The sequence below is a fragment of the Triticum urartu genome, chromosome 4A, assembly GCF_056163025.1.
Source record: "Triticum urartu cultivar PI428250 chromosome 4A, HENAU_Tu73, whole genome shotgun sequence".
NCBI classification, from domain to species: Eukaryota; Viridiplantae; Streptophyta; class Magnoliopsida; order Poales; family Poaceae; genus Triticum; species Triticum urartu.
The window spans coordinates 577473222-577488825 of record NC_141876.1 but is presented as its reverse complement, the minus strand read 5'-3'; the positions used below and the strand labels follow the sequence as shown (position 1 = coordinate 577488825).

Sequence of the window (15604 nt, the reverse complement as noted above, 5' to 3'; positions counted from 1 at the left end):
TGTATTCATGGTTGATCCGGGGCTCCAGCTGTCGTGATGTTGTGCATCGACGTGGAATCGCCTCTAGGTTGTTGTTGCAGCTTGATCGACGAGCTCTCTTATCTGGCAGCCATTGTCTACTATTGTCAGTGTGGCACATGCAGTGGCTCCCTTAATAGTTTTTAGTGGTTGGGCCCCTTCCTCGGGACTCAAGTAGATGTAGGGGTGTAGGGCCCTCGGCAAAAGCCTTGCTTTCGATCGATACCGACGATGATGGAGCGGTGGTTCTCTCCCTCCTTTGGAGCAGTTGTCGAAGATTCCTTCTCTCCATCAGACAAGGGTTGTTGGTTCTTACGTTTTTCATGGTAGTTGATGGTGTGGCCAGCCTTTTTCCCAAGATTGGTGGGGAGGTTCTGGGCATTTTTGGCGAATGCTCAAGTCTTCGACGAGGGTTGATGTCAGCAACGACGGCGCCCACGTGCGTTTTTTTTCTTGAAGGGTTGAAGGCATCTCCAAAGAGCTCGCACACATCTCTTCAAGCTGAAGGCTTGTTGACAGTGGAGGTCATGTTTTTCCAATGGAGACATTGTTGTTTCTTTTCCTTTTCTTTGTCGTGGGTTTTGCAGAATGGTCCCTTAATCAATCGTGTCATTGTGTGGTTTTCGGTCTACTTTTCCTTATGAGAAAAGTATGTTTTTGATCCGTCAAGTTCCCCAAAAGTATAGACTTAGTTCCTCAAAAATTTTTGGTATACATTTGGTCCTTCAATTCTCAAAACCGTATAAGCTTGGTCCAAAACCAAATTTTAAGCACGTTGACCAAGTTTGACCGGCGAACAGTAAATTCAAAAAAAGGAGCAAAAAACAGAAATTTTGTGGCAATCAAGATGCTTGGGTGCGCCAGGCGAGTGAAAATTTGTGTGGTGTTTCGATTTTTGAGGAGCTCGTGGCAAAAAGAAAAAAAATTGGCTCACAAAAAAAAGCCAATTTTATTGCCAGAGCTCCTCGGATGTTATTTGACCACAAAAAATTGCACACACCTAGAGCACCCAAGCATGTTGGTTGTCATGATATTTCAGTTTTTTTTGAATTTTTTGCTATATTTTCAAACTTACTATTCATCGGTCAAACTTGGCCACCGTGGTCAAACCCGGTCAAATCCTGGTCAACATGCTCAAAATCTGGTTTTGGACCAAACTTATTCAGTTTTGAGACTTGAAGGACCAAATGTATACCAAAAAATCTTGAAGGACCAAGTCTATATTTTTGGGAAACTTGAGGGACCAAAAACATACTTTTCTTCTTCCTGTAAATCCGACTAACTCTATTCTTCTTTAGGCCTAGTTGTCGATGAATCCCTGTGTCCAACTTTCATTACCTACATGAAAAACGGAAGCGCCAAATACACAACCAATACAAGGTGCTACGCCGAATAATACCATTGTCTATAAACAAATAGCAAGATATTAATATAAAACCATCTAAAACAGGACAAGTAGACCCCCAAGGCACAAACATGCCCCAAACGTAGTAGACGGGAGGGGACGCTCCAGCGCGCCCACGACAGTTTGGCCCTCTCCTAGCAGATCCACCATAACAATCATCATGGTGTTCTGTTATGTTTTCATTTGGGAGGAGAGTAGTCAGCTCATATTTGGCAAGATTCTCTCGTGGGCACTGAAAGTCTAATGAGACAGACGACTAGAGATCGAAAACCTTACTATTTTTATTACTGACAGGCTAACCATCCAAGCCTGCCCTATATGTGCATAATGTGCCTAACAATCAGGACCGGACCGGACAGATGATGAGATCGGTTTTGGTTGGAGGATCGCCATCGCAGCGGCTCTCTTCTTCTTCCGCCCGCCGTACGACGTCATTCGCACGTCAACCAGTCGGTCGCGCGGGTCCGGCCCAGTCCTCTGCTGGATATGATACGCATCGATCGATCGATCCTCTGCCCGCATGCCGCCTTTCTAAGCTATATTGCATTCCATGGTTCAAGCATATGGAAACGTACAGTTCTTAAGGCGCCATTGATTTTGGTGATGCAACCTGTACCCGACCCTCTCCTGTCCCGGTTTGTCAATCATGCATCTAATCCATAGCATCATCCATCCATCTGCAGGATCGTTTATTTGCTCGGTCAGCGAGTGGCTATCTTCGTCTCGATCGATCGGTCTCCACCAGACATGCAGTTAGTACACGTAATCATGCAGTTAGGTAAACTGTGCCTGCTTAGGGCTTAATGGATGCCATGGACTTCCTTTTACCATGCACACACACATGTCTGGCCGTCTGGGCTCTGGGTCTCTCCCTCTCCCACGCACACACAAGACGGATCGGAAGGATGGATATGGCGGGTGGATACGGACGGCGATTGAGAGCGACGAGGCAACAGTCTTCCAGGGGGGTCGAAAGGGATCGGGTTCAGACTGGCCAGGAGGGAGGGATATGCATGCAGCAGGCACCTTTTTTGCTGCGCCGTCGCCGTCGCCATTAGAGGCCGGTGTCCGTACCCCCCCCCCCCCCCCCCCCCCAGCCCTGCTCGGTCGATGCAGGCACAACAGTTGGGTTGGTCTCAAAGTCCCACGTCGTCCCGCCGGTCGGCCCCGCTTATTTATACCTCCCCGGCCGGCCGGCGTCTGATTCACTTCACCATCCAAAGCATCCGGCCAGGCCGTCCCCGCCGTGCCCGCCCTCGTATATACGCAGCTGAGGTGAACCCAGCGCCGTTGAGCTCCCCGCCCGCGCGCGCATTGCACGGACTGATCTATCTTCCACCGCCCCCGGCCGCCCGCCCGACCACACCGACTTGGCAGAAGCAGCAATCCTGCCGGGCCGGGGATCGATCTCTGGTGTATCTTTGGGGTTGGGACGGAAGGCGACCCGGCCAAGAGGTCGAGGAGCCACCGTGCCGGAGCGAGCTGCCACCGGCCGCGTGAGGCGTCGTCGATCGACCAGGCATTTCGTAAGTTTCCCTGCATGCGCCGTCCTGGTCTGGTTTCTTTGTTTCGCTGCTTGCTTTGCTCGAGTCTTGGTGACACCGATCGTCGATCGATTCCGTCAGGCATTCAGCTGCCAGCTGCATCCCTATTTCCTTCGTTGTATCTTTTCTTTTTTTGCGGGGGTTGTATGTGATGTGATTATATGGTCTGATATAATTGTCCGGCGAGACGAGCGATACGCTGCTAATACTCGCTGTGAGCATTATATAGCACCGCGAGGCAACATAACGTGGATACCCACTGGACTGGTGTGGGCTGGCCTAGAAGGATTGTGGCGTGGCCTGGGCCAGCCCAAAGTAGGCCCGTGAGGGGATGTATGCTAACCTGAGAATTGTGTCTCAAAAAAAAACCTGAGAATTGACCCACCCTGCTCACGAAGAGCAAACTGAATACGTGGCTGTTTCTAAAAAAAAGAGAGAAAAATATACTTTTTGTCCCTCAATTCTTGGCGGAGTCTAGATTTGGTCCCTCGACTCCAAAACCGAACAACTTGCACCCTTAATTTCTGAAACCGGACAAGATCCATCCTGGTCACGGTTTTGACCGGTTTGGGTGACGTCCCACCCTAGTTTTGACCGTTCCGACTCAAATTTGCCTAGATTTTCCAAGTCCACGTAATGTTTTTAAATTCGTTTACTTTTTTCAAATACATGATGCTTTTTAAAATATGTGTACTTTTTTAAATCCGCGTACCTTTGAAAACCTGCGTACTTTTGAAAAGTACATAAATGTTAAGAAATCACGGATTTGAAAAAAGTACGCGAATTTCAGAGCAGTTCGCTGATTTGAAAAACGTGTATTTATTTTTGAAAAAAAATACGCGACCTTGAAAAAAGTACGCGGAGTTGGAAAGTGTATGTGAATTTTAAAAAGTTCATGGATATAAAAAGACTACAGGAATATGAATGAGCACAGGTCAAAACTGGGATGAGTAAAGACCAAAACCGGTCAAAACCGAGTCCAGGGACGAACCTTGTCCGGTTTTAATAGTTGGGGATTCAAGTTGTCCGGTTTTGAAGTTGAGGAACCAAATCTAGACTTCACCAAAAGTTAAGAGACGTAAAGTATACTTTTCTCAAAAAAGAAATAATAAGTAGGTATATAATCAGCAAGAAATACATGGCACGACAAGCATAAACATAATCAGCTATCCATCGGGAGTGAGACCGGTCTTTGACCCTTTAGTATATTGTAAACCAAAACCACGAGATCTTAAGTATCCTTTTTTTTATTTAGGTCGGGACGTAGGTTGATTCTTTTTGCTGGCGAACCCACAGGAATGCCGTACTTCCTCTGCAAAACAGCAGGGTGGACCGTCGACGTGGCTGTATCTTGCACCACGGAAACAAAACAACCAAAATTCGTGTGAAACACGAGACGTTGGTAGTTGTCCGTTTCGCGCTTAATCCGCGGGGTTTAAAAAAACGGATGGCGTCGGCCACCCGTCCAGCCCGGAAGCGCGACAGCTTGACAGGCAGACGCCAATCCCCGAACGAAATTGACAAAATAATATGCTAGACTTTTCTTTCAGCTCGCTTGGCATGTTCTCTGCAGCAGCTTGGCACTTTTACGGCGAGCGGTTGGCTTTCCGGCGCAAAGCGACGGCGAGGAAAGATCCAGCGTGATCTTGTCCTCCCACACACAACACACGGGTGTAAAAGTCGAGTTTCCTTTTCCTTCTGCCTCGGTAATCGGACGGCTGGATACGGCTGCGTGGAAGGGATCCCACGGCGGCCGGCCGGCCGGCGGCGTGAAGGCGTGTGTGCACGGCCGCACGGCCGCACGGGAGATGTTATTTGTTGGTGGATTGTCCAGCTCGTAAGCGCGATGTCGTCATGCCCACGCACCCGATTGCTCATCAGAGTTCGGAGACAGATTTACACACAAGGATTTTGCTCCCCGCGAAAAGGAAAAGAAAAGGGAGGGATTTTGCTCTGTCTCTGAGTGCTACTGTTATTTGTTCTCCTATAATCGAAAGCAAATCGCTGCGACATGACTTGGAAACGAATCATATCGCGAGACCAAAAAAGAATCACGACACTGTAATAAATTTTAATAATTTTCTAATAATAGCTGCAGTAATACGAATCTCTCTTTGCTTGCAATTAGGCAAGGAAGACGCGGACACGTGGCTGGTTTGCCCCTTTTCTGCTGAAAAGGAGCTCGCCACGATAATTTTATGCATCAAACATTGTTTCTAGATGGTCGGAATATATTCTGATAAGACATTACTTGTCTAGAGTTTTCACTGCCGACCTAGTTTGAATCATTATTATTGGGTGGTGGGACCCTTAGCATAACATGCATGAATGCAATGGTGATTTCAACCGGCCTGGAGTCCCTACCTCGATCAAGAAAAAAAATTAATGGTTTCAAAAAGCTTCTTTTTTTTTGAGGAAAAAAAAGCTTCTTATTTCTCATGAGTCTGATCCTGGGATTAAACAGATTTTCTTTGGGCTAATTTTTTCGCCGAAGTGTTTTAAAAGGTTCACAGATTGTGAGTCTGCTTCGACAGTGCGTAAACCTGTAGCTGTAAAATGTCTGTAGCAACTTCTCCCCAAAAAAAAAAGTCTGTACCAACTACTGTATCGTACAGTACGTGTGTCCAAACGGACAGTAGAGCAAAGACTTGGACACGGAAGCGCTGGTGGGAACCAAGAATTTTTTTTTTTTGGACAATTTTGTGGGAACCGGAGTCCCCCACGTTTGGTGCCGCTTTTGTCAAAAATCTCTCATGCAGTGGGCCCGGACATCATCACTTCCCCCATGCCAAAAGCTCTCCCACTGCCAAGCTTTGTGCTCTTGGCAGTCCGTTAGCTGCACTTTCTTCCGATGCTAGCATTAGCACCAGATTACTCGATCGCCATTGGTCGGCAATGCAATTGGTTAGCGCGACGAGGTCGTGACATCTGAGCTCAGCACAGCACTCCGTGGACGTGGATCAGGCCAGCCACATCGGAGGCAGTGCTACTGTACTACCCACACAGTGTGTGCGCGCGCGCGTGGATGGATCTGAGGACCACGCAGGCAGTGACGAGACAAGAAATGGTGGGCTCTGGAGCAGCCCACAGCCCATGGCATGAGCATTGTAGCGTCCCAATCTCATCTCTCTTCCCCTTTCCTTTTTTTTTGAAAACCACCTCATATATTAATTAACCAACAGAGTTATTACAATCACTCATTACAAAATTCATCAACACAGGCCGGAACATCATTAACAGGAATACCGTCTGACCTATTTATCAAAACTATACTTAGCAATAAGATGAGCCACCACATTGGCTGATCGGTTAATCTTTGAAATTTTGACCATAGGTAGCATCTTGAAGATACTCATTGCTTCCTTCTTCAAATCAAATAGCGCTGACCTGTCAAAACTATCCTTTGCAAGAGACGCAGCAACAAGCACACAGTCAGTCTCAAAACTATCCTTTCCTTTTTGAACTGGCACTGCAGTGACCGCCGAGCAGCAGCAGTCTCCATGACCGAAGCCTCCCGCGATTATTGTCGAACCAACAACAGCAGAACGGACGGTGGAGATGGCGAATCAGCGAGCAGCGCACGCGTTTTCGCGTCCTTTTCGTGAGCGCATACATACAATACATACGCGGGTTGGGTTTCCCTGCTCCCCAAGCTCAACGGGTTTCTTGGATGCGAAGAAACGGCGCCATCAGCATCAGGGAATCGCTGGCGGCATCAGCTGCTGGCCCGCCACGCACGCACGTCCCACGCGGAAATGTTAATCATCATTCAAATCCATCCAAAGGCAAGGGATCACGGCTCCTTCGTGGCTGGCTACCCGGCTGCCCGGCGAATCACATGCGTTAGCCCGATTGATGACATGCGGAATTGCTAAGACCGCCCTCTTTGAGCAACCCGTGTGTAGTCCTCATGCCATCCTTAGGTTTTTCGAAATGATACAAGAACAAACATAGATAACAAAAAAAATAGGATTATAGACCATTTCTTGAATATACAGTGGAGTGCAATTGGGTACATGACTCTATCACTAAATCGAAATACAGATACAGAATATTCTTATTTAGTATAAATATGTTAAGTTATGCATTCTAGAAAGAGAAAAAACATGTTGAGTTATTCAACTACCTATTTTTCTTTTTCTTTTACAAAGCCGTCTCCTATACTCCATTGTGTTCTTTCATTCTTCCGTGCTGCCCTCATGGTGCCACCACGGTAAACTTGGTCCCGGTAGTTTTTACATATAAATACTTCAAATTGTCCGAGGTTTTACTTTGAAAATGGCCAACTTCATCCTGAAATTACCATTATAAATATGTCATTTGGTGATCACCGTGCCACACGCGTCGTCGACTTTGCTTTGTCATGCTAAAAGACAAAAACGAATCGTGTCGAGCCAGGGGTGGTCTACTTTCTTTATTTCCTTCATTTTCACACAAAAACCAAAACCTCTTGTGCAACCCTCAAGTAACTGGCAAAACTTTTTATTTTGTGGTGATACGAGTAGGTTTTCGCTTCCTAGCATTGACAAAAGGAACAAACATATCCTGCAAATTTTAGGGAATCAACCAGGTATATAACAAAGGTCAGAGTAAGTTTATATGTTTCGTGTTCGTTGATTCTTTTGTGTTGCCCTCGTGGCATCACCGTGACAAACTTAGGCTCAATGGCTCTTATATAAATGCTTCAATACATCCGAGGTTTTTTGCTTTCAAGAGGCTAACTTCAACCCGAAATTACCACTATAAATATGTGATTTGGTGGTTGTCGTGCCACACGCGTCGTCCACTTTGCTTTGTCACGCTAAAATCCAAAATGAATCGTGTCGAGTCAGGGGTGGTCTTAATTAGTTTCTTTATTTCCTTCGTTTTTCTTAGCAAAACAAGATCCACTTGTGCGACCATCAAGAAACCGACATCACTATTTTTTTGGTGGTGATACGGGTAGGTTTTAATCAACCAAATACATAACAAGAGTCGGACCGGGTATACTTTTACCTCTCATGTGAAAAGAGGAGATAAGAGGGAGCACGTTAAAAAAACCTCTTAATATAATCTGAAAAACAAATCAAACGGATATTTCCCTCTTTCTGGGAACATCCGACAGTTGGAGTAACAAGGCTAAATTTAGTATGGGTGTGTCTAGGGCACACCCAGATGTGCTCTAGTTATTGCACATCTAAGTGAGTGAATCAAGTATGAAGAGGAAAAGAAAAAAGTAAAAAAAATATCCACACGAATCTCAACGTAAAATCAATGACATATGACTTAGATGTGCAATACTTATGGCACATCTAGATATGCTTTAGCAAAACTGATTTAGTATTTGTAAAAAAACATGGCTGAAGAAACAATCTGCTGAATTAATCCACTTTTAGTACTCCCCTCCGTCCGTCCCACAATATAAGAGCGTTTTTTACACTAGTATCCAAAAGTTTCTTTAACACAATTTTTTTTATGTCTGAATGTGTGGTCCGTTGAACCAGCTAAAAAAAAGGGTGTGGGTGAAGCCTATACCGAAACACGTGGCACATGGCTGCTGGTTGACTCAAAACATGGAGGCACCACCCGGTGTGTGCATAACAAAATGCTGATCCGTTTCTCAAAAAAAAAATGGTGATCCTAGGAGGAGCCTCAATTCATTCATCGTCGTCGGCGGTGGGGCCCGACCGGGGTCGCCTCATCCACGAAAGCTGACCGCCGCTCTCATGGTGGTGGCCGCGGCCCCTCGCCTTTATTTATAGCCGGCCCCTCCTCGCTTTATTCTCGCCTCCACTTACAGACCGCCTCCACTTCTCCACCGCTCCTCCTCCTCCTCGCTCTCGCCGCAGCAGAGAGCACCGCACTGTGGACTATCCTCCTCCACGCCCCTACTCCGGTCCGAGGTCAGCGATCGATCCCCAACCCGAGTTCAATTTCATAGATTTCTCTCAGGAAACCAGTCTATCTAGAACGCAAGATCCCGTGTCCCGTGCGTGCGTGCGTGCGTGTTCTTGGCACCACTTCACGGACGGATCCGTGACGGTCCCAATCCATTTGGAATTTGGGTCCCGAGCATGTCTAGAACAGAGCTCGAGATCTAGTTTGGATGTGTAGGGTTGTTGATCTTGTCTCGCTTGGATTGTTGCAGGACACAACGTGAGTAGGCGCGGTGGTGCTCTGCTTCTGCTTGATTGATTGTTGCTATCCATTCCATCCCATATGCGCTGTGCCTGTCCCCGGTTTTCGCTAATCCGCCCGTTTTTTGTGTTCCCCCGGCCAAAATCAAACTCGTTTCGTCCACAGCAGGATCTTTGCTTTCCTTTCTGCTCACTGATCATACCTTCTTTAGCCTCCGGATTTAAAGCTCTTCTTTTGTTGCTCGGATTTTGCAGGATATTCTTGAGCTTAGCTGCGCGTGCATGGAGAGATTGCCGTCGCTGCTGCCGATCGACTCCAGCAGCTGGATCGCTCCTGCGATTAACCTAGTCTGACTTGGCCGCCCGGGGATAACTTGCTGTTCGCTCTACTGTTCTTGAGTCTAGCTGCGACAGGTTCTTCATCTTGTTCCAAGTGCAGAGTAGCTAGCTAGCTAGCTAGTGGAATTCATTCCAAGATGGTGCTGGCGCACACGTCCAAGGTGGTGCTGGGATGCGTGGCGTTCGGCATCTTCTGGGTGCTGGCGGTGTTCCCCAGCGTGCCCTTCATGCCGGTGGGCCGCACCGCCGGCTCGCTGCTGGGCGCCATGCTCATGGTGCTCTTCCGCGTGATCTCCCCGGAGGACGCGTACGCGGCCATCGACCTCCCCATCATCGGCCTCCTCTTCGGCACCATGGTGGTGTCCATCTTCCTGGAGCGCGCCGACATGTTCAAGTACCTCGGCAACCTGCTCCAGTGGAAGAGCCGCGGCCCCAAGGACCTGCTCTTCCGCGTCTGCATCGTCTCCGCCATCGCCTCCGCGCTCTTCACCAACGACACCTGCTGCGTCGTCCTCACCGAGTTCATCCTCAAGGTCGCGCGCCAGAACAACCTCCCGCCCCAGCCGTTTCTCCTCGCCCTCGCCACCAGCTCCAACATCGGCTCCGCCGCCACGCCCATCGGCAACCCGCAGAACCTCGTCATCGCCGTCGAGAGCGGCATCTCCTTCGGCCAGTTCCTCCTCGGCGTCTTCCCGGCCATGATCGTCGGCGTGCTCACCAACGCCGCCATCCTCCTCTGCTACTTCTGGCGGTACCTCGCCGTCGAGCCGGCCGACCAGGAGCGCGGCGGCGTCGTCTCCACGGGGCCCGAGCTCGTCGGCGACGACGAGGTCACCTCGCACCGCTTCACGCCCGCCAGGATGTCGCACGTCTCCTCGCTCAACCCGGACGACTTCGACTGCGTCAGCGAGCCCATCATCCGGAGCGCCAGCGTCAACGGCGACCTGCGCAGCAGGAGCGTCAACTCCAACTCCAACGCCGCCGCCGACGCCGACATGCAGTTCTCCATCAGGTCCCTCCGCTCCTCCAGCATGTCGCACGAGATGGTGGAGGTCTCCACCGTCCCCGTCCTCGACGGCGCCTCCTCCAGGAAGTTCACCAGGACCGCCAGCCAGCAGAGGAGCGTCATCATCGAGGACGCGCCGCCGTCGTCGCCCACGGACGACGAGGCCGCCGCCAACGGCGACAAGGACAAGGGGGAGCTTCCCGAGGTGGTGGAGAAGAGGTGGAAGGTGCTGGTGTGGAAGACGGCCGTGTACCTCATCACCCTCGGCATGCTCATCGCCCTCCTCATGGGCCTCAACATGTCCTGGACCGCCATCACCGCCGCTCTCGTCCTCCTCGCGCTCGATTTCACCGACGCACAGGCTTGCCTCGAGAAGGTAACCCACCATGAACCATGAGCATGGCCTACTACTCGTGGCTGATCTAGCATGAATGAACAATGATCGATCACCATGGCATTGGCAGGTGTCCTACTCGCTGCTCATCTTCTTCTGCGGGATGTTCATCACCGTGGACGGGTTCAACAAGACCGGCATACCCAATACCATGTGGGAGCTGGTGGAGCCCTACTCGCGGATCGACAGCGCCAGAGGCGTCGCGCTCCTCGGCCTCGTCATCCTCATCCTCTCAAACGTCGCATCAAATGTTCCCACAGGTAACCAATATAAGTACTTCTGAACTTTGGTTCAGTCCTGGCAATTGCAAACCGCATGCAGTGCTCTGAACAATACATACTTGTGAACTTTGGTGTTTCATTCAGTTCTGCTGCTGGGGACGAGGGTGGCCGCGTCGGCCGCGGCGATCTCGCCGGCGTCGGAGAGGAAGGCATGGCTGATACTGGCGTACGTGAGCACGGTGGCCGGGAACCTGACGCTGCTGGGGTCGGCGGCGAACCTGATCGTGTGCGAGCAGGCGAGGCGCGCGCAGTTCTTCGGCTACAACCTGTCCTTCTGGAGCCACCTCCGGTTCGGGGTGCCGTCCACCATCGTCGTCACCGCCATCGGCCTCCTCATCGTCAGCAGCTACTGAATTCAACCAAGCAAGAAACTAAAAGATGACACTAGTGCCTGCCTTGCAAGGACCATAGCGAAACCCTTTTCTTCTTCAATAATGGAGATTATTACTCATGTAAAATCGATAGGCTTGTCTTGTAACCCGTTTGTGTCTTGTGTATCTCAGAAAAATCAGTGTTGTCATCTTCTCTTGTCGCTAAAGCAGACGGCCGGTAAGGTACGGGTGGCAGACCAAGTAGCCTGCGTTTTCAGATTTCTCAACTTGGAGTTGCAGATACGGTAGGTTCTCGTTGAACTAAGAAATTACTCCTATATTGTAATCTGATTTCAGTTTTGGTGTTTCAGAATGATGAATCAACGTGGTCTGTAATCGTGCCATACTTGCATAGTTTACTTTTACATCCACTTGCATAGTTTGTTTTGTTCACTGCACGACTAAAAAATGGATGTGTTGGTCTAGCAAGAACTCACAACAGAAGTCTGCTGCTGCTGCTGTGTAAGATAATAGTTCTGGTAGTACTCAAGTTGGAAAACAGATTGATCAGGTGGATGCTGCTGCTAGTAATGTGGGTCCTAAATTCATTGGTGCCATCTGCTTCAATTGTGGCCAACCGGGCCACTTTATTGGCATGTGCCAACTTCCTAAAGTCTGCTTCATTTGTAAAACCCCTTGCCACCATATGGATGTTTGCCAAACATGGTATAAGCCAATGCCCACTGCCCAGTACAAGGGTAGTGCTAACAGTGGACCAGGCTTCTTCCATATTGAGGTAGAAGACACGAATGAAAGTGACTGGTAGAACTTCGGCAAAGCAGGCATTTTTTTTTCTTCTAAATGAAGGCAAAAGATTTGCCTCATCTATTAATTAAGAAGAAAATAGAGTTTGTTACGATCGACCCGAAACAACGACATTGATTATTACTCTTGTGACATGGAAGAAAGGAGATTAGGGAAGAGGTTAGAGGAGGTAGAAGAAGAAGCACATACACAACTTGCATCCCTCCAGCCTCCTCTCGTGCAAGGGGCCCACCCACGTGCGCTTGTTGTGGCTCAACTTGGCCTGGCTCGTTAGAAACTGCCGATATAAGTGTTCCCAGCGAGACATGCCCAAAGATGCTTTAAAGTTCGTGCGATGCAGGCCCCACAGTGTATGCGGGCAACCAAATAGGCCGGATTCTTCCCATGCGGGCCTGGTTGGATGGCCGGCTCCCGCATCTCTATCCACAGACTGGTCTGCATTGGTCAGTTGACGGATCCAATGTCTAATTTGGGGGGTCACGGTGGAGATACCCTTACAACCCAAGCCTATCCTCTCCAAACCCTATGAGAGATGAGAGATGATATGTGTGGGCACTGGGTTGCCTCCTCCTCCCTCACTAGTTGTGTTGGGGTGGGAGGTTTCTCCTCCAAAACGGAGTTAAATGCACTGGAGGTCCTAAAAGTTTCGTCGTTGTGTCACTTTAGTCCTATTTCTTTAAAAATGCACCTTTAGGTCCCAATTCTTTCATAAGTGGTTCACCCGAGGTCCTTTTCTTCACTAGCGCTCGCTGACCTGCCCTCGTGGTGCTTTGACCCACGCCACGTCGACACAGGGCCCATCCGCCAGGTGAGAAATTTTGCAATAAGCCCCTCCCGATCTATTCCCCTCTCAGTGGCATCCCATCTCCTCTTTCGGGGCTAATCTGGCGACACTAGAGGCGATCGGCGGTGGCGCCGGCGACGATTTCCTGCATGCGGTGGCGATTTCCGCCGTGCGGTGATGAGCGGAGGTGATCTAGAGGGCAATCTGAGCGGGTGCCCGTCAAGATGCCCCCTCTGCGACGGCCAGTGGGCGATCCTCCTCCCTCTTACGGTAAGAACCCTAATCTTGTTGCTCCTCTGCTCCTATAGTGCTTCTAATCTGCAAGGACTGTGCCATAGTCATAGATTTACTTCGATTTGCACTGTCACATTTAGGATTCCTAAACCGCATGCTCTGATTTGAGGTTAGGATTAGGGTTTCAGTTCTAAATTCCAAAAGACCACTTCTTTTGTAATTTTTTCGCTGCAATACATCAATTGAAATTTGACAAATTGTTTCCATTGTAATGATAGGACCAAATGAAGAAGTGTTTTCTATTGAAATCAATTATTGTGGGCTGTTTTGTGGATTTGGGTCGAACAAGTCTTATATTGATGGGAAAATCGAGTATTTTGATGGATGTGAAGTTGAGACATGGTCTCCACTTTGGATCAATGACTTTTTGCTGCAGCTAGGATATGATATGGCCCAGTGTAATGTTTATTGGCTGCTCCCTGGTATGAATTTGGATACAGGACTGCGGATTGTAGACTGGGATACAGACACACTTAGCATGTCTGCTGTTGTTCCAAAGTTTCAGCATTTTCAGCTATATGTTGATCACAAAGAATTAATTGGTAACATAGGCTTTGATGATGTGTGCATCACTGGATCTACAGAGCTTCCACCAGTGCTTAGTGCAACAAAGCATGGTGTTAATTTGCATATCAGGAATAGTCCTAGACTAAAGACCAAAGCTGTGAAGGGAAAGCTAAATGAAGCACATGTGGGCAGCAGCAGTGGGACAAGGGCTGAGACAGATGTACAAAAGGAGAGAACAAATAAGAGAAGAGAAAGAGTGGAAGTGCATGGGCAAGAAACTGATGACAGTAGTAGTGGCTCAGAGTGGGTTGACTCTGACAATGAAGTTCAGAAGGATGATGATGATCTGTTTGTAGAATGGGTTGATGACAAGCATGAGAAGAAAAATAAGAGGAAATCAGAGTGGATTGATGATAATGACTATGATTCAGAAGAATTGGTTGAACTCAAAGATTCAGATGTTGAGGATGTTAAATCTGAAGAAGATCGAAGTTGAAGTGAAGGACAAACATGGACAGAAGAAAAATAAGAAGAAGGTAAAGCTTAAAAGATTCAGGCCTGAGAACATGAAGGAACTTGATTTCCACATTGGCATGGTGTTTCTACCAGTCATTGAGCTTAGAGGAGCAATACAGGAGTACATTGTGCAGAATAGAGTGCATATCAAATATCTTAAGAATGATAAGCAGAGAGTTAGGGCTCATTGTGTGGAGGGTTGTACTTGGTATTTGTTTGCTGCACCTGACAGCAGGACAAAGAGCTTTGTGGTGAAGAAATACATTGGAGAACACACATGCTCAAAGGAATGGGAGCTGCAGCAGTTTACTGCAAGATACTTAGCAAATAGATATTTGGAAAAATTCAGGGCAGATGATAAAATGTCTCTTCAGGACTTTGCAAGGATAGTGCGGCTTGATTTCAATATGACCACAATAAGGAGCAAACTTTCAAGAGCAAGAAGGATTACACTAAAGCAAATAAAAGGAGATGAACTGAAGCAATATGACATGCGATGGGACTATGCAGAAGAAATAAGAACAACTAATCCTGGGAGCAGCATGTTTCTAACAGTTAAGGATGGGAAGTTTGAGAGCCTATACATGTCATTGTATGCTGCCAAAAGAGGGTTTTTAGCTAGTTGTAGACCTGTCATATGCATTGATGGGTGTCACCTAAAGACTAGATATGGGGGAATTATGTTGACTGCTGTTGGAAATGATCCCAATGATTGTATCTTCCCTATTGCCATAGGTGTAGTAGAAGTTAAGGACAAGAACACATGGATGTGGTTTTTGAACACATTAAAAGAGGAACTTCTCATACGCAACACTACCCCATGGACACTGATGAGTGATAGACAAAATGTATCTTAGTATGTAATGCACACTTCCTTTATTATTTGTGTTTCCATGTGTTTTTTGGTAATCTAATTGTATTTCTATGTGAATGCAGGGGTTGATCAATGCAGTAGAAGTTGTTTTACCTGATGCTAAACATAGATTTTGTGTAAGGCATCTACATCAGAACTTTGCCAAGAACTAGAAAGGGGATATCCTGAAAAACAAATTGTGGCAAATTGCAAGGGCCACCACTAGGGCAGATTGGCTTGCAAGAATGGTAGAGATGAAAGAGTTGACCCGGGAGGGATATGAGTATTTGGAGGCAATTAATCCTAGTACATGGTGCAAAGCTTATTTCAGAGAACTTCCTAAGTGTGACCTACTTCTCAATAACAATTGTGAAGTTTTCAACAGGTCAGTTATCCTCTGCCTTTAATTAT

The 15604-nt window shown here is 47.9% G+C and overlaps 2 protein-coding genes across 4 annotated transcripts; both read left to right on the top strand.

Annotated features, from left to right (window-relative positions):
- Positions 1 to 2639: 2639 nt before the first annotated feature.
- LOC125552923 (silicon efflux transporter LSI2) lies at positions 2640 to 11623 on the top strand. Of its 3 annotated transcripts, none has more exons than XM_048716650.2 (4): positions 2640 to 2949; positions 9339 to 10804; positions 10893 to 11082; positions 11188 to 11623. In XM_048716650.2, exons 2-4 carry the CDS (start codon positions 9560 to 9562, stop codon positions 11454 to 11456), a joined length of 1704 nt encoding a protein of 567 aa, XP_048572607.1. In that variant the 5' UTR covers positions 2640 to 2949; positions 9339 to 9559; the 3' UTR covers positions 11457 to 11623. The 3 variants fall into 3 exon arrangements, with proteins under 3 accessions (XP_048572607.1, XP_087375170.1, XP_048572606.1); XM_087519044.1 differs by lacking the exon at positions 2640 to 2949 and adding an exon at positions 8694 to 8849 and having other exon boundaries at positions 9095 to 10804; XM_048716649.2 differs by lacking the exon at positions 2640 to 2949 and adding an exon at positions 8699 to 8849.
- Positions 11624 to 14390: 2767 nt separating this feature from the next.
- On the top strand, positions 14391 to 15366 carry LOC147976783 (uncharacterized). The gene is made up of 2 exons (XM_087520967.1): positions 14391 to 15188; positions 15277 to 15366. The coding sequence occupies exons 1-2, from the start codon at positions 14391 to 14393 to the stop codon at positions 15364 to 15366; spliced, it is 888 nt and encodes a 295-aa protein (XP_087377093.1).
- The last annotated feature ends 238 nt before the right edge of the window (positions 15367 to 15604 follow it).

Coding starts and splice junctions, on each gene's coding strand:
- LOC147976783 (XM_087520967.1), top strand. CDS start 14,391: ATGAAGGAACTTGATTTCCACATTGGCATGGTGTTTCTACCAGTCATT. Junction 15,189..15,276: donor TGATGAGTGATAGACAAAAT/GTATCTTAGTAT, acceptor ATGTGAATGCAG/GGGTTGATCAATGCAGTAGA.
- LOC125552923 (XM_048716650.2), top strand. CDS start 9,560: ATGGTGCTGGCGCACACGTCCAAGGTGGTGCTGGGATGCGTGGCGTTC. Junction 10,805..10,892: donor CACAGGCTTGCCTCGAGAAG/GTAACCCACCAT, acceptor TGGCATTGGCAG/GTGTCCTACTCGCTGCTCAT. Junction 11,083..11,187: donor CGCATCAAATGTTCCCACAG/GTAACCAATATA, acceptor TGTTTCATTCAG/TTCTGCTGCTGGGGACGAGG.